Source organism: Pelobates fuscus, chromosome 5 (genome assembly GCF_036172605.1).
Source record: "Pelobates fuscus isolate aPelFus1 chromosome 5, aPelFus1.pri, whole genome shotgun sequence".
Lineage (NCBI taxonomy): Eukaryota > Metazoa > Chordata > Amphibia > Anura > Pelobatidae > Pelobates > Pelobates fuscus.
Genome location: NC_086321.1, coordinates 181,731,487 through 181,754,622, shown reverse-complemented (window position 1 = coordinate 181,754,622; position 23,136 = coordinate 181,731,487). Strand labels below are relative to the sequence as shown.

The window sequence follows — 23,136 nt, the reverse complement described above, 5'->3', positions numbered from 1 at the left end:
CTACAGGGCGCCATATTTTATGTCTGCTTACGGTGAGTCGCTTGTGATGGCGCCATGTTCGCGCTCTCTTTGCTCTGCAGGAGGTGCCGTGATGTCGGGAACGTGTGGGCAGCATCAGCGGTGTGTGATCTTCTTGGGCTTGTGACATGGCTTGCCGGTCTGCAAGTCTCCTCCAGAAGGTTGCAAATATAGCGTGTAGCCGTGCCAGGTATCACGCCCCTCTTCTGCACCTGGTTTTGCCGCCATTTTCTGGGTAGCTGGCTCCGTCTGAAGCTGCTGTCCCGCTGCCCGAATGGGTCCTCCTGGGACCCACTGGTCCATAGGGGGGGGAACGGAGGCTCAGAGACCTGTTTTCAGCCTCAGCGGGCTGCAAGGGAGCGGCCGTCTCCCCCACGCTGCCCATGTTTGTAGGCCGCAGGCGTCTCGTCCTTGATTTTTGCACGTTGGGCAGCTCATTTAGTGTCATCGTGTACCCCTTAGTCTCCTGTCTCCGTTGGTGACACTTTGGGGTCGTTTCAGTGCCGTTCGTGGCGGTTTTATCACAGTTTTGTCTGTGTAAGGCAGGAGAAGCTCTTTCCTGCGACCGCTCAGTTTAGCGGTCCGGCCCTGCCCCCGACCTGGCCTTCTTAATCCAGTGTGAGCCACATGTGTGGGTCTGCTTTAAACATGTGTAGGTCTGCCAAAGTTCTACTGTTTGTGTGAAGAAAGGGAAGAAGGCATAGCAGTTGGGAAATAAATGCACGGCCCTGAGGAATAATTCTCACAGCCAAGTTCAACATGCCCAGTAAGGACTATAGATCCCTCCACCCCCTCCTCTACCTCCCGGTACATGTGCTCTTTGCAAGAAAAGATTCCATGGACTCCGTTACACTGTATCTTCTCTGTTAGTCAACTTGTCTGTAGCATGATAGTGTCAAGAAAATCAGATTGTGGAAGTGGAACCCCTAGTGATGAAAAGAGTGCCATTGTCTTGTGAATACTAACTGGATTGGAGTGAGGGCATTCTATCATGAGAAAGTCATCTAAATAATGAGTGACAGCAGGACATACGCTTATATTGAGTAGAAAATAGAAATAAAACAAACAAGTGAAAAAAATGGCGCTGTACGTGATGACGTCTACCCATATTCAGATACCTCTAGGAGTAGACGTCATCGCGTACACCCCGCCTGTGATAGGTAGTCGCATAGTGGGTAAACGTACCTTGCTTGAGGTAGAGTGAGGTTTCTTTGACAGAGGAATGAGATACTGGAGAACCTAAAGGGAAAATTATAGTGGGAGGTAAGTTAGAACTGGAATTGGGCTTGACTTACTGTGAGTGAAATACCCTGTACAATGGGGGTGGTTATTCTTGTGGCTGAGCTATGAGTAGGTAACCTGAGGACAATAAGTCATTAGAATACTGACCCTACAATGGTGGGTATAAGATTCATAGGACATAAATAAAAGTATAAGTGAGTAGGGTGAGGATCCTAGGCTACTACCAGAGACAGTGGGGGGAGGTGCTAACAGATACTGCAAAAATAATAGGGCATAGGCAAAGTCATGGGTGACCACAAATTGGTCCTGTGACTTCTGTAGCTAAAATGCATATAGGGAGATATGAAATACCAAGCTATGAGGGTAGCTCGAGCTATCCTGGTAGAGCTTAGAATATTTAATTATATAGGTTGTGACAGCATGGGAAGGGTGTGTATGTGAGGGGAATTAAGGATCCCCGGGCATGAGCCTGTGTATGGCCTGACGGAGGAATTGCGTGCCAGCATTGGCTGATGTAACACAGAACAGTTAGAGTGGAGTTGACGTAGGTTTAGTGACGCTATGCCTAAATAGCAAGGGTTGGTTAGTAAGATGAACTTGCTTCAGTAGAATATAACAGAGATAGAGTAAATAGCCTTTAGTGCATAATACATGATTACTTGATGTAGAGTCAAGGGGATCATATGATGATATGGTAAAGCCAGACATACTAGGGTTTGTAAAATGATATATCACAGTATCATAGTGAGTAATACCAATAGTGATAAATACTCTAACACCTTAGTGAGTTTTCCGTTAAAACCTCACAGCAAACAGCAATATACATACAATTTAAGGTGGAGTATTTTTCTAATTTGTTTTAAAATTGGAATGGTTCCTGGACCAATATGTTCTAGGAATAAAATATAAACAGACAGATAATAGTGCAATATAGCCAATATAAATAGTAAAGTGCAATAAATGGATGAAAAGGCACTCACAAACTTAGAGCCACAAAAATCAGCTCAGATTAAATGTAATACATTTAAAAGAACCTGGACATAACATGTATCAGGGAACTGTGTAAAACTAACAAATGGGTACTATGATTATAGTGGCCGCTAGATGGCAGCATGTAACTGAGATAGATTGGGGCAACTAGTTTAGCAGAAATTTGAAGAAAGGAAACTACCGAATGAGAATGGAACAAAGAGCAGACAGGACTAGGTGACTTAAGTCCCAAACGGGGAAAAGACCAGAATGGTCAGTACGTCAGAATGTAAACGTGCGAACAATTGCGTTTGTTCGTAGAGTTAGCACATTTGGGCAAACTTACAGTTCGCGGATTTGACGGATACAGGAAGCAAACGACTTGACCCGGAAGCTGCGGTGAGGTGAGAGGTCAGCTATGCTGCTGGGAAGTACCCAGACTTGGCGGACAAGGAGGTTTGGTCCGGGAAGACCCGGGAAGGGGTCTCATAGCACCGGTGGGAACGAACTGCCAGTTTTGGAGAGGAGGTGAGTATATGGCATGTGGCTGAAGCAGCGTGATGGGAGTCGTTGGAGCAGGGAGAACTTGGTCTGATCGGCGTGGGAGCCATGACCTGGTGAGTGAAACCGGAAGTCGAGGGTTCTAGATGAACCCGCCAGAATCAGCCCTGTGGTGTAGGGCTCCTGGGTTTAAATAGCCAAGTAAGCCCTCCTACAACTTTAGGCTTCGCTATATATATATAATATATATATATATATATATAATATATATATATATATATATATATATATATATATAATAATAATGAATGTGTGTTAAAGCAATTCTTGTGTATAAATTATATTTTGTTTATAAGCTATATTTCACATGTAAATATTAACATAATATCCACATACATTAAGCAGGAATACATATGTACACATGCATGGTACTCCTCCATAATTCAAAAGTATTGATTTTTAAAATTAACACTTTGTCATTTGTGCAGACCCATGCACACTTGTACACACCCACAGTGATCCATACACTCATACTCACTGACCCATAGACAAACTCAGTCATTCACTCACAATTTCTTTTGGTATCCACAGATTTCCAAATCAGTGTTAGGAAGGATGGAACCAGAGAATGCGCTGTGCGGAAAACACAGAACACTGTGTAATGTTACAAAATCTCACCAGAAGTATCAAACATATACTTACTAGCAGGACAAACAAGGTAGGAGAATGGGCTTGCCAGGGGCATTGGTAAAGTCACATAGTACCCAAAGATTGAAACCAAAACAAAATTTAATGAACCCTCCACAAAGCCCCACACCTTGGCTGTCTCTAATTCCACCCCTGATTTTACTGCTATATACATTGAGACAAAGCTGGATATTTACAGACACACACATTAAGACATAAACATTCATAATGCATAAATAAAGACATACAGTTGTGCTCAAAAGTTTGCATACCCTGTCAGAAATTGTGAAATTGTGATATTGATTTTGAAAATATGGCTGATCATGCAAAAACTTGTCTTTTATTTAAGGATAGTGATCACATGAAGCCATTTATTATCATATAGTTGTTTGGCTCCATTTTAAATCATAATGATATCAGAAATCACCCAAATGGCTCTGATCAAAAATGTACATGCCCTTGAATGTTTGGCCTTCTTACATACACACAAGGTGACACACACAGGTTAAAAAGGCAATTAAAGGTTAAATTCCCTCACCTGTAGCTTTTTAAATTGCAATTAGTGTCTGTGTATAAATAGTCAATGAGTTTGTTAGCTCTCACGTGGATGCACTGAGCAGACTAGATACTGAGCAATGGGGAGCATAAAATAACTATCAAAAGATCTGCATAACAAGGGAATGGAAATTTGTAAAGATGGAAAAGGATATAAAAAGATATTCAAAGCCTTGAAAATGTAAGTCAGTACTGTTCAATCACTTATTAAGAAGTGGAAAATTCGGGAATCTCTTGATAACATCCCAAGGTCAGGTAGACCAAGTAAGATTACAGCCACAACTGCCAGAAGAACTGTTCGGGATATAAAGAAAAACCCACAAATAACCTCAGGAGAAATACAGGCTGCTCTGGAAAAACTGTGTGGTTGTGGAGCACAATATGACGATACTTGAACAAATATGAGCTGCATGGTCGAGTTGCCACAAAGAAGCCTTTACTGAGTCAATGCCACAAAAAAAGCATGGTTACAATATGCCCGACAACTCCTTGACACACCTGACAGGTTCTGGCACACTGTAATTTGGAGTGACAAGACCAAAATACAGCTTTATGGTCACAAGTATGGGCTCTATGTTTGGAGAGTAGTCAACAAGGCCTATAGTGAAAACAATACCATCCACACTGTGAAGCATGGTGGTGGCTCACTGATGTTTTCGGAGTGTGTGAGCTCTAAAGGCCTGAGGAATCTTGTGAAAACTAATGGCATGTTATCAGATAATACTGGCAGACAATGTGCATTCTTCTGCACAAAAGCTGCGCATGGAATGCTCTTGGTATTTCCAGCGTGACAATGACCCTAAGCACAAGGCCAAGTTGACCCTTCAGTGATTACAGCAGAAAAAGGTGACGGTTCTGGAGTGGTCATCATAGTCTCCTGACCTTAATATCATCAAGCCACTCTGGGGAGATCTCAGACGTGGGGTTCATGCAAGACGACCAAAGACTTTGCATTAACTGGAGGCATTTAGCCAAGCCGAATGGGCAGCTATACCACCTGCAAGAATTGTAGATTATACCGTTAACTTGAACTTGACATTCGGAGCGCATTCGGTTAGAGGCGCAGCGGCTTCTGGAGCCATCAGGGCGGGCGCTTCTCTTCAGGACATCATGCGTTCAGATGACTGGTCCCGAGAGGATACCTTTCACCGATTTTACTTTAGACTTCGGGTCATGCTTCCTTTGCTTTGCTGTCTGAGCGTTAAAACAGCAAATATTAAGCCTCCTGTCATGCTATAAAATTGGAGATTATACTAGCTTTAGTGTAACTATAATCTTAATTTTATTAATGACGGGAGGTGAATATTTACTTAAAGGACCACTCTAGTGCCAGGAAAGCATACTCGTTTTCCTGGCACTAGAGTGCCCTGAGGGTGCCCCCACCCTCAGGGACCCCCTCCCGCCCGGCTCTGGAAAGGGGGAAAGGGGTTAAATCTTACCTTTTTCCAGCGCTGGGCGGAGAGCTCTCCTCCTCCGATCCGCCTCTTCTCCTCCCTGTCGGCTGAATGCGCACGCGCGGCAAGAGCTGCGCGCGCATTCAGCCGGTCACATAGGAAAGCATTCATAATGCTTTCCTATGGACGCTGGCGTGCTCTCACTGTGAAAATCACAGTGAGAAGCACGCAAGCGCCTCTAGCGGCTGTCAATGAGACAGCCACTAGAGGACATAGGGGGAAGGCTTAACCCATTCATAAACATAGCAGTTTCTCTGAAACTGCTATGTTTATGAAAAAATGGGTTAACCCTAGAAGGACCTGGCACCCAGACCACCTCATTAAGCTGAAGTGGTCTGGGTGCCTAGAGTGGTCCTTTAAGTCTCTCTATACTAGAACTCCACAGCACATTAACATAGAGAGAAATAATCAATCACAAAAAAGTAAGGAAACCATAAAAGGCCCCTCCCAACCAACTACTTCCTCTTTCAAGATGCGACAAAACAAAGTACATGAACAATATACAACTCAATAGTAATAGCAGAAAAAACAAACAAAATCAGCCATTGACTGTCATCCGAAACTCGAAACGAATGTTGATCAGTAGATGAACTCTTGAACCCTATCCTGAAGAAGGTCTGGAACTTGGATCTGTAGCCGAACCATTAAACTGAAACGAGATAAACAGAGTCGAAACTCCGATTAGTGAATGAAATGTACTGTGAAAACATGAATATCCATAATCAATCACCGACAGTACAGCATCCCCGCAAACACACCCAGACTTCCCCTATAAAGACAATTACCTGACCTATCTACAACAGCCCTGGAGAACAGACTAACACTTAAAGTAGGTCAACTAAAAGCAAACAAAGAACACGGGGAGGGAGAAACTGGGAGGAAAATATTTGCCTCCTATCATTAATAAAATTAAAGGGAATCTCCAGTGCCAGGAAAACTATCCGTTTTCCTGGCACTGGAGGGTCCCTCTCCCTCCCATCCCCTAATCCCCAGTTACTGAAGGGGTGAAAACCCCATTCAGTCACTTACCTGAGGCAGCGGCGATTTCCCTCGCCGCCGTCTCCTCCTCAGCGATGCTCCTCCTCTTCATTGCGTCGGCCGGTGCGCATTACGTCTCCCCATAGGAAAGCATTGAAAAATAATTTCAATGCTTTCCTATGGGGAAATGAGCGATGCTGGAGGTCCTCATACAGCGTGAGGACGTCCAGCGATGCTCTAGCACAGAAAACCTGTGCTATGAAGGAGGAAGTGACCTCTAGTCACTAATTATTAATAATTAATAATTACACTAATAATTACACTTGCAGGGTTAAGAGTAGTGGGAGTTGGCACCCAGACCACTCCAATGGGCAGAAGTGGTCTGGGTGCCTGGAGTGTCCCTTTAAGATTATAGTTACACTAAAGCTAGTATAATCTCCAATTTTATAGCATGACAGGAGGCTTCATATTTGCAGTTTTAGCGCTCAGACAGCAAAGCAAAGGAAGCATGATCCGACGTTCTAAAATAAAATCGGTGAAACGCATGATGATCAGCTGAACGCATGATGTCCTGAAGAGAAACGCCCACCATGAAGGCTCCAGAAGCCACTGTGCCTCTAACCGAATGCGCTCCGAAGGTCAAGTTCACCCCCGCCAATGCCAACAACCATTTATTCCATCGCGCCAGAGTAGGAGACGAGATCGGTTTGTGAGGTCTGACATTATAAATAAAAAACTGGCCGGAACAAGAAGAGCAAAGAGGAGCGGTAATCGCCAGATAAGAGACAGTGTCGTCGCTACGCAGAGCTCAGACGAGTCGCGGAAATATGGGTAAAAAATATCAGTCGACTTAGTATGTCTAGACATCCTGAAGGTGACCCCTTCTGGAGAGAAAGAAAAGGCGCTGACATCGAAGACCCGGACATCAGAAACACAGCTGAAAGAAATAAGGCATAGTAAGAGGGCAAATTTAGCCGAAAGTTGACAATAAAGTCTTGATTATCAGGTCAATCCCGGATGAACGACAAAACCGCACGTACGTCCCAGAGGGAGGAATACTTAGGCATAGGCGGTCGCGACATTCTCATACCATGAAGAAGTCTGCAGACCAGCGGATCCTGACCGATGGGAAAACCTCTAGGCGGTATGTGGGCCGCCGAAATTGCCGATCTCGCCACATTAACCGAACGATACGATCGTCCCAGGTCAAACAGGTGAGACAGAAAGTTCAGCACGCTGGTTACAGGGCCTGTAGAGGGATCGGTATCCCGTTCCAAGCACCAATGACACCAGGAGGCCCAGGAGTCCCAGAGGAAATCCTTAGCCGACTGCAATAACGCCTCGACATTCCAAGCTCCCCTGAAAGAGTCCAGGCCACCAAGAGCAGGAGGCCTTTCATCATGAGGGGATGAGGATTGCCCAGGGAGTTTGAGAGGAGCATGAGAGGAGCAGTGGATCCAGATGGGACAGATCCTGGAGCTCCAGAAACCAGGCTTGACTCCAAAGACACACGTTGACGTTGAACTTGCAGCAATACCCTGGGTATCATAGCAAATGGAGGAAACGCATAAGCTCCCCATGAAGGCCACACTTTGGAGGGTAGGATAGAGAGAGAGGGCAGAATGTACTCCCGCTCAGCTGAACTGTGTCGGCGAGCGGGAGCTTACACGTGGGGCCACCAGAGACGAACTCTGCGGCCCCGGTGGCCGAACAATGGGGAGGGGCGCACAGAGGCGCTCCCCGGTGACCGTGGGAGATATAGCAAAGGGAAACAAGGTAGAAAAAAATCAATATCAAAACCCCTATACTACCTTACAAAAATAAAATATACATACAATAATCAATAATATATAAAAAGTATCCCACAGCCACCCATATAGAACAGGAGGCAGTGATACTCTGACCTGTGCTTGATGTGGAGCAGCAAAGAAAGAGGAAGTAGTTAGTTGGGATGGACCTTTTATGGTTTCCTTACTTTTTTGTGATTGTTTTTCTCTCTCTATGTTAATGTGCTGCTGTGGAGTTCTAGTAAAGAGAGACTTAGGCAAGTATGAAGCCTCCTGTCATGCTATAAAATTAGGAGCTTCAATGACAACTATTAAAAAAGACTGCACACTAGCATTGATGCTAAAGGGGGCAATACACAGTATCAAGAACTAAGGGTTTGCAGACTTTTGAACTGGGGTCATTTCATTTTTCTTTGTTGCCATGTTTCGTTTTATGATTGTGCCATTCTGTTATATCCTACAGTTGAATATGAATCCCATAAGATATAAAAGAAATTTGTTTTGCCTGCTCACTCATGTTTTCTTTAAAATGGTACATGTATTACCAATTCTCCAAGGGTATGCAAACTTTTGAGCACAACTGTAGATATGCAGGCACAATTAGATAGACACAAATGTACGCAGAGACACACACAGCAAAATTGGCACACAAAACAGGCACATACAGTCATAGACCCAAGGGCTAAATGAATGGTCAGGAAGGTAGGAAGAGAACCAGGAAGATGCAGTGTCACAAAGGACAAGGCAATGAAGGGTGTGGAGGAGAAGTGAGTGGTCAACAATGTTGAACGAGAAAGATCAAAAACAATAAGAAATTAATATCAACCTTTGGATTTTGTTGTCACTAAGTCATTATTCACTTTGGTCAGGGCAGTCTCTGTGGAATGTTAGAAGCGGAAGCCAGACTGAAGCTGGTCAAGTAAGAAATAAGAGCTAAGATAGTCTGTAAGCTGAGTTTAAACACATCTTTCCAGGAGGTTGGAGGCAATGGGAAGAAGAGAGATTGGATAAAAGCAAGGCATCTGGATCGAAATAAGTTTTTTAGTATGGGTGTGATCAGCGAATGTTTGAAGGACAGGGGGAAAATACCAGGGTAAAGAGAGAGATTGAAGATTTTAGTAAAAAAATGGGACAATTGCAGATAAGAGAGACTGCATAGGTTGCGAGGTAATGGAATCAGGGGGATACGTGGTTGGTGAGGAAGAAAGGAGAAGCACTAAAACATTACCTTCAGAAACTGTATCAATCTATCCACTGTCTCAGGGTCCTGCTGACAATATTGGTGCATCTGCGTCATTTCAAGGTTCTTGCTCCAAATTTGATGAACCCTTCTCAATCTCACCATGGCTCCAGGGGTCTCACTCCTATGTAGACACAGCATCATTCCACCACAGAACCAAGGCCCTCGCTCCAACGCTGATGTTTCCTCATAAATTCCCATAAGATGGCAGGATCAGTTTGAACATAATATCATCATTACTAGTTCGCATCCTTCTGGCTTCTACCAAACTTAATGACACAAACCACAACCTTTGCACATTTTTATATATTTTATATATTTTTTTATTGTTGGTGTCCTGTCTGATGCACTGGCATTGTGCATGCATCAATAACGCAAAACTGACGCAAGGGTCTGGGCTTATACAAACTCATGAAATCTATAGTGCGGTGTCCTTTTGTTGTTTCTAGCCCATAAGCATGCTATACTTTTCTGAGTCTAATTTTTTATTCTGCCACAACTATGACCATTGACTTTGCTATATTCCAGTGTTTTTTGACTTGGCTACGTATTTGACCATGATCATTCTTATTCTGTTTTGAGTACCAGACCTAGTTATGTTTATGACCTCGAGTTGTTCTGGTCTCCAATTATCAGACCAGCACTGTCTTTGCCCATCATTTTGAATATTGATTTCAATGTATTGTTTATGTACTCCTCCTGGGCTGTATTTGAATATATAGTTAGTACTGCCATCTCCTGTTTCCAAAAAGTGTTAAGCCTGGCCACTCTAAGGTCTGTTAATATTCCAGTCTATCATATCCTATTACTACTTTGGATAGGATTGCTGACTTATACATTGCTGTGCATTCCTAGTATTCTGACATTATGAAAGGGCCACTATGGCTCCTGAGGGTATAAGGCTTCAATTAGCATCAGGAGCAAAAGATGGATCAGATAGCCCAGGATCCCCTACTTGTTCACACTGCTATACCTGTCAGTGAACCTTCTATAGCGTAGACGACAAATAAATTCAGGAGTTTAAAAAAGTTGCAGGCAGGTTCAATAATAAGTAAGGACAGACCTGATGGATGCAGTTAGAACTATTCAGGGGCTCTGAGAGGGAACCTAAGTTTAATATTTTGACCTAAGCTAGAAGTATGTAAGCAGACAAGAGCACATATAAATGAAGAAGAAATCACATTCCTGGAGGGCTTGATATGCATAACACAAGTTTACAGGTTAACTGTGGACAGAGAGGATCAAATCTGAAGGATACAATTTTGGCAAAAAAAAATATATATTTACATTCAACATATATATTTCTAAAAAATTAGGGCATTGCATTGAATGATTCCTTGGTTTGAGGAGGGTACTAAAGGCTATTGGGTCCTTGGACTTTATCTTTAGGATTTACTAGCTTGGATATTGTAAATTGGAAAAGTGTATTTTTCATAAGAAACAGTGACCATTTTGACAAGCAACATTTATGGGATCCATAATATCCTCCTCTGCTTTCCAAATAGACCCTGAGAAGTCATCAACTATACCAGACTGCCCTCTCCCCCATGGCATTAGAGATATGCAAAGGTTTATTTATTTTGCAAACTACTACTGAAGGTTTATCGAGGGTTCTTCTTCCATAAGTTCACCAGTTACCCTTACCAAAAAACGGACTGACACTATAAATTGGATCCCAGACAATTTGCGAGACTGGCTTGAAACACTGCATAAAATATTTCATTATATAAGTAGCCACATAAGAAACTGGAGTTAGGGGGTCTTTTAACACAGAGAACCTCCCAAAGAAGTTCCACTCCATCCTTGCTGCTTATTTTTGAATAAACATTCTAGTTTAGAGCAGAACTATGATATTGGCAAAGGAGAATTATTGGCTATTGTTCTGGCTCTGAAATAATGGGGATTCACACATTTAACAACTTTACACACATATCTGCCTGATATGCAAATGGTATAGGTTCTTTCCGTAATGACACATTCTAATTTTTGAAACCTGAGTGGGGACTAACTGAAGGACAAGCTACTGAGATTTTGCCCATTCTCAGAGTTCTTAGATTTCCTTGCAATATCTTTACTTAGGCTTTCCATAAGTTAAAATGGTAATCCAGAAGTAGACTTCATACTCACTGTGCCTAGACGGGTATCTGCTACACCTTTACTGAGGAGGCCAAAAAAGGCCAAAATGTTTGTCCGGGGTTGCTTTATCTGTCAACCAGAGGGAACTTGAGAGGATTTTGGATGTGGACTGCCCTTGTGGGCAGGATCAGTCTGTTATGCAAAGGTATAGTTCCTCACTAGGTCCTCCTAATTGTTATTATTAGGGCCCCCACCTGCCACCAACGAATGGAGGCCTGGGGAGGGGGGGCACTATGCCCTCCCCTATGAAAACTGTAAGAGCCCCCATCTACGGTCAGTCAATAGCTTATTCCCCCACTCATGTTCTCAAATAGCCCCCAACCAATGCTCACGGATGGGGGTTGTGGAGTGGATAGTGATTTGTCAACCCCCACCATTACATATATATAAAAGTCTAATCACACAATACCACATTTGATGCCTCACAGGCTTGATGCCCATGGAATGAGGACCTTCAAGCAACTGGGGAGCAGTGACTTCCAAGTTGCTAGTTTTGAATGTATAGTAGATATGCCCACACTTATTATTATTATTACTGCTATTTATAATGCGCCAACAGATTCCACAGCGCTGTACAATTAGTGGAGAAACGTACAATATACACAGACAAATACAAGAGGTAGAGAGAGCCCTGCCCGTAAGCTGATATCTAGCCATTGGAACTCTTTTATACAAAGTGCTTGGCTAGATGGCTGTGAGCTCACACTTGCTGCATACCAGTTGGGGAATAGGGAGGTTTAACCCCTTAAGGACGCAAGACGGTTCAGGACCGTCATCGGCATTTTTCCCTTGCCGACCGACGACGGTCCTGAACCGTCCTAAATTTAAAATGTACTTACCCGATCGCCGTCGTTCCCCCGGCGGCGATCGGCGTTGCTCCCGTTGTGGGGAGACTGCCTGCAGCCCAGACAGTCTCCCCATGGCGGATTAGGACCCCTGGGGCCATGTGATCGCCCAACAGGGCGACCACATGGTCACAATAGGTGTCCTAGTCTCTGCCTGCAGGGGGACTGTCTGTGCTGACAGGCAGTCTCCCTGCAACTGTAAAATCATAAAAAAATGTAAAGTGAAAGTTAATAAAAAAAAAATATTATTATATATGTGTATATATATATGATATATAGACATATATTATACCTATATAATATATGTCTATATATCATATATATAATGTCATGCTAAGTGTATTTTTATATTAATATGTACATATATTAATATAAAAATACACTTATAATTAATTTACACACGTATATATATAATATATATAATAACTATATATATATATTGTATATATATATATTATTATAAAATACGAATAATAAATAATTTAAATTAAATAAAAAAAATTAAAAATAATAATAAAAATTAAAAAAAAATTATATATCTATACGAAATGTTATTCTAACTGTATTTTGATATTAATATATATATATTTATATCAAAATACACTTAGAATGAAATTGTATATATATTATGTATATATAAATAAATAAAAAGAATACGAACTATTCATATGTCCATATACAAAATGACATAAATAATTATATAAATATACACGTAGACTTCAAATATATAAATATGCATATATATTTAAATTCTACGTGCGTATTTATGTAATATTTTTACATAATTAAGTTATTTTATTGATTGCAATTTAAGGGACCTGCCTGCCAACCCAGGCCAAAAGTCTAGAGAATTTAATTTGCTAGCACTGTATTTTACCCTGTAACGTTCTACGACACCCTAAAACCTGTACATGGGGGGTACTGTTTTACTCGGGAGACTTTGCTGAACACAAATATTAGTGATTCAAAACAGTAAAACATATCACAGCGATGATATTGTCAGTGAAAGTGACTTTTTTTGCATTTTTCACACATAAACAGCACGTTTACTGATGATATAATTGTTGTGATACATTTTCCAGTTTTGAAACACTAATATTTGTGTTCAGCAAAGTCTCCTGAGTATAACAGTACCCCCCATGTACAGGTTTTATAGCGTTTTTGAAAGTTACAGGGTCAAATATATGGGTCAAATATTTTTACATTGAAAATGGCCAGGTTGGTTACGTTGCCTTTGAGAGCGTATGGTAGCCCAGGAATGAGAATTACCCCCATGATGGTATACCATTTGCGAAAGAAGACAACCCAAGGTATTGCAAATGGGGTATGACCAGTCTTTTTTAGTAACCACTTGGTCACAAACACTGGCCAAAATTAGCGTTCAATTTAGTTTTTTTACCTTTTTCACACACAAACAAATATGAACGCTAACTTTGGCCAGTGTTTGCGACTAAGTGGCTACTAAAAAAGTCTGGACATACCCCATATTGAATACCCTGGGTTGTCTACTTTAAAAAAAATATGTACATGTGGGGTGTTATTCAGCGATTTATGACAGATAATAGTGTTACAATGTCACTATTGATACATTTTAAAAATATATGTTTTGAAACCGCAATATCCTACTTGTACTTATAGCCCTATAACATGCAAAAAAAATAGCAAAAAGCATGTAAACACTGAGTATTTTTAAACTCAGGACAAAATTTTGAATCTATTTAGCAGTTTTTTTCATTCGCTTTTGTAGATGAATAAAAGATTTTTCACATAAAAGTCAAAAAACATGTATTTTTTTCAATTTTTCATCATATTTTTTCATTTTTTAAAAATTAAATTACATGAGATTATATAAATAATGGTATGTAAAGAAAGCCCCTTTTGTCCTGAAAAAAACAATATATAATTTGTATATGAACAGTAAATGAGAGAGCGGAAAATTACAGCTAAACACAAACACCACAAAAGTGTAAAAAGATGCCTGGTCGCAAATGTACAACATCGCAAAAAAAGTCCAGTCCTTAAGGGGTTAAAAAATCCATTATAGCAATAGTTGGGCATTATTGACCCTCATAGGATTTATATTTATATATTTATGTATTACTTCTGAAATGTGGTGGCTGGCTATCAAGCACCTGTCAGATGCATTTGGTCTCACAATCTATTAAATCCAATGCCTTGTGAATCCTACGAATCCTAAACTTTTTTTATAGGATTTGAATGTAAAAGTATCAATTTTAATCTGGACCAGGCCCGGACTGGGGAAAAAATTCAGCCCGGGCATTTTTGTTTCACAGCGGCCCACTGAAAAGGGGGCGGGGCCAGATAGGGTGTGTTTTGTCATCCCCAATGACAAGCACGCCCCATCTCAGTGAGCATGTTGGTCCAATGCTCTTCCAGGGCATGAGAAAAGGGCCCTGTATTTTTTCTGCACAGTGCAAGCAAATTTAATAACATGCTTGCGTTATTAAATTGTCTCAGTGGTTTCCATAATTGGGATACTCACTGTGTTTGCTTAAATAGAATCTAGTTTGTGCATGGGGATCCAGAGTGTGTATGTCAGAAATGTAGTGTGTGTAGGTGGTGCAGCGTCTGTGTGTAGGAGATCTAGTGTGTGTTTGAAGGACTCAGGAGCGTGTATAGGAGATCTAGTGAGTGTGTGTGTGCGTGTGTAGAGGATTCAGAGTGTATATAGAGATCTAGTGTGTGTATATCTGTAGAGTTGGGTAGGAATCTAGTGTTTGTCTGGAATTTAATGTGTTTAGGGGTGCAGTATGTGTGTGAGGGGTTCTGTAGTATATATACATATATGTTTGGTGTGTAGTATTGTGTGTGTGTGTGCGTGGTGCAGCGTGTTTGGGGGCTGCTTTGTGTGTGTGCTTGGTGCAGCATGTTTGGGGCTGCTTTGGGTGTGTGAGGTGTGTGCTGTGTGTGTTAGGATGCTGTGTGAGGGTGATGTGTGTGTGTGTGTTTTAGGGTGCTGTGTGAAGGTTCTGTGTGTGTGAGTGAGGGTGCTGTGTGTTGGGGCGCTGTGTTAGGGCGCTGTGTGTGTTAGGGTGGTGTGTGCATTAGCGTGCTGTGTTAGGGTGCTGTGTGTTAGGGCGCTGTGTGTGTTAGGGTGATGTGTTAGGGCACTGTGTGTGTTAGGGTGATGTGTGTTAGGGTGCTGTATGAGGGTGATGTGTGTTAGGGTGCTGCATGAGGATGATGTGTGTTAGGGTGCTGTATGAGGGTGATGTGTGTTAGGGTGCTGTATGAGGGTGATGTGTGTTAGGGTGCTGTATGAGGGTGATGTGTGTTAAGGTGCTGTATGAGGGTGATGTGTGTTAGGGTGCTATATAAGGGTGATGTGTGTTAGGGTGCTGTATGAGGGTGATGTGTGTTAGGGTGCTGTATGAGGGTGATGTGTGTTAGGGTGCTGTATGAGGGTGCTGTATGAGGGTGATGTGTGTTAGGGTGCTGTATGAGGGTGATGTGTGTTAGGGTGCTGTATGAGGGTGATGTGTGTTAGGGTGCTGTATGAGGGTGATGTGTGTTAGGGTGCTGTATGAGGGTGATGTGTGTTAGGGTGCTGGGGGGAGGCAGGTAAATGCCAATATTGATGTCTTTTTTTTTTCAAAGTTTTATTATAAAAATAAATTGATTATACCCCCCCTCTCTCCCCCCCCTTCCCTTCTTACCCGTAGCCTGGAAGGGGGGGGGGGGGGCTGCTGACATCCATCCCTGGTGGTCCTCGTGATAACACTCTCGCGAGACCCGGCCGGTTGCCATGGCAACGGCCCGGATCTCGCGAGAGAAACCCGGCGGAGCTGCAAGTTAGAGCTCCGCCGGGTCCTTTCTCCAGACTGGCTGGCTCCCTCCCTCTCTCCCCGCCGGCGGCCGCATTTGACAGCATGTGGGCCGGTGAGGGAGATCCTTGATCTCCCCACCGGCCCTTCATGGAACACAGCGGGGCCGGCGCTCGGATAGCGCCGGCCCTGCATAGACCAGGTAGATCTCCCTGGCCTCGGCCCGTGGCCATCGCGGCCCACCGGGCATTTGCCCGGTTTGCCCGATGGCCAGTCCGGGCCTGATCTGGACACTGACTGCATCTGGGCTATTGCTGCAGATTTGCTTGGTCCAAACAAATTCCCACCGCACGTGTCTTTAGTAAATGGGAAAATTGCCAATATGGTTGGAATGTTGTCATTTTCAACGGATTTTGTCCATGCGGAAAAAAATCTGATGTTTAGTGAATAACACTGTATGATTTACGTTTAAAAGAAAAAATCATACACTCTGGAGTAAATATATGCTTTTAACTAAATATGCTCCATGAGGTATAAAAATCTCTGCGGGTTTGGTACATGTTTAAATATTTATGATGCTGACATGATTTATTTTTAGCAAACAGGAGTCGCAAACAGATAAATAGTGGTGTGTATATATATATATATATATATATATATATATATATATATCCACATCAGTTATCATTTTCAGAATTTAGGAAGTAGAATTCTGAAATAATTGTGTTTGAAAATAAGAATGGGCCAATATCCACTGAATTATTTGCTTGCTAAACATATGCAGAATGGAAAACAATGTGTGCAAAGGTATTTATTTCACGGAAGCAGCAGCATTCGTTATTATCATATTTTCATTTTTTATTGTTATTATTAATATATACGCATACATATTGTTCAGATATCACAAAAATGATCGTAATAAGACAAGAAAAAATAAAGAGCAACAACAAGTAAGAATCATAAGATAATATCAAGAAACTAATTAGAAAAGGATCTGGTAGGTAAGAAAACCTGAAAAAAAGTAAAGAGAGCACATGGGTATAGAACTGAAAGGATGGGTGTTTATATTTGGTTTGAAAATGATTTTCCTCAATTGTGTGTAAAGGAGTAGTGACTTAACAATTTCCTTCTCTGGTAACAATGACTTGTTATTATTAACTATTAGTCGATAATTCATGTGAAACAGATTTAGGATACAATAATGTGAGCTGTGAACAGTACATTTCTATGACAGTGGTAGTAGTTTTAGCTGATCTCTCCTATAGGTATTTATAACTCCTCTCTTTATAGCTGGATATTGATCTCCACTATTTCACCTGCTGTGTTTCCCTTTATGGATATGCTGATTAAACAGTGAAACATGTTAGGGACTCACTAGGAATACTTTATTTAGAATTGATGTAAGAATTGATGTAAGATATATATATATATATCCACATCAGTTATATATGAGGATAGTACATCTTTTGGCTGAGTTTGATAGTCAGGTCACTGAAAAGCACTATATAGGTAGCTAATACACTGTTGATTTCCCCTACATGATTGAACTGTAGAAGGTGCTTAATCCAGAGACACATAAGTCATTCACAAAGTGTGTTTGTACATAGAGTGGTGATAGACTATTGTATATACTTAGTTTACTTTTAGGCTAAATCCTATCTTACTATATATAAAAAAAAAATCTGACTAGTAACACTAGACAGGGATTCTCACATATTTTTCTTTTCAAATGTTTTTTTTTATTACATATTTTTTTTAATTTAAAGGGTGAACAATTTATCATAATGTTCATATGATTTCCATGGTTTTTTTTAGTTCTACTGCTGGACTCTCAAGCATACAGCTTTATATTCCGTGTGTCATGTTTAATAAATATTGTTTTTATTTAGCCCTAGCCACACATCCCCTATACAACCTGGCTGCAACTCACAGTCTGCATCAAAATGGTTTAATTTTCAATCAGCTCTTACAGCATACTTTAGCAACTTTAGAGGTTCCACTCATCTGCTATTTTAATTTAAGATTAGTTACAGACAGCTGTTGCAGACCCTGGCAGACTATTAACAGAGCAGGAGATAAGAACAGAGTAGGATAAAGGTTGCCTAGAGCCATAGGCTGAGTGTCAGATTGGGCCCTTCTCCTAGTGCCTTGGGCTCTGCTTAGTGAGTAATATGCTGGCTGAGTGTTAAAAGCATGTATAGTGGTTTAGTGTTGTGTGTGTACGAGCATGAGCGTGAGATGTGCTGGTTGAATGAGTGTGTGTGATGTGTGTACTGTTGTGTGTGGTGGATGAATTTTGTGTGTTTGTAGGGGACTCTTGTTTATGTTTGTGCACATTTGTACTTTTGTAGGTATATGTATTGGTGCCTAAATATAGATGTACATATATATGTATGGGTGTACATATGTGTGCTTTGGTTGTATATAGCCCTTCATGCATTTTCTGGATTCTTGGATGTTAATCCGTGTATTTTTAATCTGTGTAATTATATTTTTTAATCTAGAAAATATACTACCATCAATGTTTGGTACCATCTCTCTCAACCCCCTCACGGTGTGATCCTCACAAAAGATTTGTTTACGACCCACTGTGAGAATGGTGACTATTTTATATCAGACCTGTGTCCTCTTTGCACTCATGTCACTTTAACCCCAGTATCACAATTCAACTGAATTCTATGTGTCGTCTTGCTCAGAAATGCTTTAGCTTTGAGAAAGGGAGATTCTCCCAAAAGCTTGCCAGTCCAAAATAATGTTAGTCAAGTAAAAAGGTATTACAAGATGCCAATTTCATCATTATTCATTCATTATTTTATCTCTGTCTGTCTATCTGTTCCTCTCTATATTTTGTCTTTGGGCAGCACAGTGTCCCTTTAACAGCTTTATCGATATATTGAAACCAAGTTCATGCCTATATTCAAATTATTCTGGATAGGTTTTTTTATGCCAGTATGGATCACAAGGTATAGAAAAATGTATGCATAATTATCAAGGCATTGTCTTATTATTCAGCAATTTGTTAAATATAAATAAGGTTAATATTAGTTCAAATGAAAAATGTGCAAACTTGACTATAACTTTTGAAATATTTACAAGGTTATGCACTAAAGTGAGAATTGTTGATTTCCTGACAATGCTTACATTAGTGAATAACCCTCTGAAGTATTTTTTTCTTCTCATTTCTATTCATTGTAATTAGCATACTTTTTTTCTATTTTTTCCCTAGAAATAGAAAATAATAACAGCAGAGTAATTTATGAGTTCAATCTTCTTGGACTTTCTAATTTTGGAGAATATCAGATTCCCATGTCAATATTTTTTTTTATCATAAATGTTTTGACGATATTTGGTAACCTTTTCATCTTTGATATTATCAGGAGAGACAGATCCCTCCACAACCCAATGTACTTTTTCTTGAGCCACCTCTCTTTTTTGGATATGACCTCCTCCTGCATTATTCTCCCAAAAATGCTTGCCAACTACCTGACAAACACTCGCTCAATTTCCTACGTTGGCTGCTTAATCCAGCTGTATTTTTTTATTACATTTCTAGCCACAGAGTGCTTTTTGTTGACTACCATGGCATATGACCGCTATGTTGCCATATGCAACCCACTTTGTTATGCTCTAATTATGAATTCCAAGTTATGCATTGTAATGGCAGTGTGTTCATGGATGTTTGGACTAATGTATGCAATGTTGCACACTATCCTTATAGCAAGATTGGATTTCTGCCACTGCAGAGAAATTACTAATTACTTCTGTGATCTCCCACCATTGCTTCGTATTTCCTGCACCAATATTTTACAAAACATTGTCCTCATTTTCCTTGGAGGAGTGCTCATTGGTGTAAATTCTTTAATATTCACACTGTTGTCCTATATTCACATCATGTTAAGTATACTGAGAATTCATTCTGTTAAAGGACGCTACAAAGCTTTTTCCACCTGCGCATCCCATATTATTGTATTCACCCTCTTTATATCTTCTCTTGTGGCAGTCTATTTTCAACCAGTGTCTACTTACTCTCTGTATGGGGACCGTTTATTGTCACTAGTTTACACTGTTCTTACACCATTGTTAAATCCTTTAATCTATTGTATACGAAATGCAGATGTTAAAAAAGCAATTGGCAAGATGTTGTCACTTCAGAGGCAGAGAATGTGTTTGATTATTGCTCAGAGTAGAGCAGTTGGAAAGCTTGGAATAGCAGATGTCTGTCTTTATTAAAAAAAAAAAATGTTTTTCTAACCAGAAAATTGAAAGAAATAAAATAGAAATTTTCCTATTTTTCTTTGCTTTCACTTACTCAGTTTTGGTCACTGAATTTCCATTACATAAACATGTGACTACAGCTGAACTGAATCTCCAAGTCGAAATGTCACTGTGATGTTTCCAGAAATAAATACTAGAGTAGGTGAGATAGGGTTAGAGGAGAGAGTAACAAATAGTATGAGAATATGCAGATTTTTTTTATGCAAAAAAGCTTTAGATCAACCTGAAAATACTTAAAATATCTCAAATACAGCCAGTATAATTTAGCGTCACGCATGACTGAATATCGATAATGAAATAAAATGTGCCTATGACTCTGCTGACATGCAAAAATGCAATATTGCCTGACCTATTGCCTGACCTAATGCCTGCACAATATCAGACACGTTTGCATGCCAATTCTAAGTTGTCAAAATTAGGTTATTAAATATATGGAAAAAATGGAAACTAGAAAACGTATCAGTCTAATTCTAATCACACCTTCCACCCCAACAAGAACAAAGCTTCCAACACATAGGCGTGTGCAGCCTATTGCATTAGGGTGTGCACCCTCAATCACAAGCACAGGCGGCATGTATATATATCAACTCCTTGGTTTTGCACCCCTCCCTGTCACAGGTGCCTCATCTCAGGTCCCTATTTAGCCTTGTACTGCAGAGAGCCTCAGATGGAATTTTTTTCCCAAGTAAGTGGGTTAATCTCATAAGAGCAGACATTAGACTGTGAGAGTAGGACCTGCCAAAGATGGGGTACATTGACGTTGTGGCAGGCTTATGCAATGTATGATCATATAATGTAACTAAATCCCCATTATTTTTTGCCTAGATAAGGTGTTTTTAAATAAAATTTTTTAAAAACTAATAAAATCTGTCAACATTGAAGTTGCTGTTTAGTAGATAGGAGAGTGCGCTGGATCTTGTGTATTGTATAATATGGCCCCCAGCAGCACCCCATTTAAGCATGTTCAGGTGAGTGCAACCACCACACCATGTTCCATATATATATATATATATATATATTTATTTGGGAGTCTAGCCAACTCCTTGGTTTTGCACCCCTCCCTGTCACAGGTGCCTCATCTCAGGTCCCTATTTAGCCTTGTACTGCAGAGAGCCTCAGATGGAATTTTTTTTCCCAAGTAAGTGGGTTAATCTCATAAGAGCAGACATTAGACTGTGAGAGTAGGACCTGCCAAAGATGGGGTACATTGACGTTGTGGCAGGCTTATGCAATGTATGATCATATAATGTAACTAAATCCCCATTATTTTTTGCCTAGATAAGGTGTTTTTAAATAAATTTTTTAAAAAAACTAATAAAATCTGTCAACATTGAAGTTGCTGTTTAGTAGATAGGAGAGTGCGCTGGATCTTGTGTATTATATATGTGTGTGTGTGTGTGTGTGTATACACACACACACACAAAGCTGTGTGTGTGCTGTGTGAGGGTGCTGTTAGTGTGATGTGTGTGTGCTGGTAGTGTACTATGTGGGTGAGGGTGTTTGTGTGTGCGTGCTGTGAATGTACTGTGTGTCAGGGTGCTGTTTGTGTGTGTGTGTGCACTTGTGAGGGTGCTGTAAATGTACTGTGTGTCAGGGTGCTGTTTGTGTGTGAGGGTACTGGTAGTGTTTTGTGTGTGTGTGTGTGTGTGTGTGTGTGTTTGTTAGGGTCCTGTTTGTGTTTGTGAGGGTGCTGTGTGTGTGGGTGCTGTATGTGTGTGTGGGTGCTGTGTGTCTGTGGGTGCTGTGTATGTCTGTGGGTGTGCTGTGTATGTCTGTGGGTGTGCTGTGTATGTCTGTGGGTGTGCTGTGTATGTCTGTGGGTGTGCTGTGTATGTCTGTGGGTGTGCTGTGTATGTCTGTGGGTGTGCTGTGTATGTCTGTGGGTGTGCTGTGTATGTCTGTGGGTGTGCTGTGTATGTGTGTGGGTGCTGTGTATGTGTGTGGGTGCTGTGTATGTCTGTGGGTGCTGTGTATGTCTGTGGGTGCTGTGTATGTCTGTGGGTGCTGTGTATGATTGTGGGTGCTGTGTGTGGGTGCTGTGTATGTCTGTGGGTGCTGTGTATGTCTGTGGGTGCTGTGTATGTCTGTGGGTGCTGTGTATGTGTGTGTGGGTGCTGTGTATGTGTGTGTGGGTGCTGTGTATGTGTGTGTGGGTGCTGTGTATGTGTGTGTGGGTGCTGTGTATGTGTGTGGGTGCTGTGTATGTGTGTGTGTGCTGTGTATGTGTGTATGTGTGTGGGTGATTGTGGAGGGTGGAGGTGGGGGTACATTACTTAATATCCCCCCTCCCTTCTTACTTTATGTGGGGAGGGGGGATTCTTGTTCCTTGTCCCTGGTGGTCCAGTGGAGGTGGAGGCAGATCAGTTATCACCCCTCCCTTCTTACCTTATTCCTGGGAGGGGGGATCCTGCTGCTGCTTCCATCCATCCCTGGTGGTCCAGAGGAGAGTGAACTCTAGCCCCGCAGGGCTAGAGTTCACTAACGCGAGATCTGAGCGTTGCCGTGTCAACGCTCAGATCTCGCGAGAGGAACCCGGCGGAGCTGCTGGCAATAGCTCCGCCGGTCCTCTCCTGCCTCCCTCCCTGCATGTGAGCCGGGGAGGGGAGGCTGAGAGCAGAGCCGGCGCTCGGATAGCACCGGCTCTGCATGAGCCGGCAGGGGAGA

The 23,136-nt window shown here is 41.4% G+C and overlaps 1 protein-coding gene across 1 annotated transcript; it reads left to right on the top strand.

The window, feature by feature from the left end:
- Positions 1-6,994: 6,994 nt before the first annotated feature.
- On the top strand, positions 6,995-20,427 carry LOC134612092 (olfactory receptor 5AP2-like). Its single transcript, XM_063456469.1, has 2 exons — positions 6,995-7,109; positions 19,424-20,427. Exons 1-2 carry the CDS (start codon positions 6,995-6,997, stop codon positions 20,425-20,427), a joined length of 1,119 nt encoding a protein of 372 aa, XP_063312539.1.
- Positions 20,428-23,136: the final 2,709 nt, after the last annotated feature.

Bases quoted from the DNA above. Each gene is read 5' to 3' on its own strand.
- LOC134612092 (XM_063456469.1), top strand. From the start codon at position 6,995: ATGAAGGCTCCAGAAGCCACTGTGCCTCTAACCGAATGCGCTCCGAAG. The intron at 7,110-19,423 runs GTTTGTGAGGTC...TTTTTTCCCTAG, and splicing joins CAGAGTAGGAGACGAGATCG to AAATAGAAAATAATAACAGC.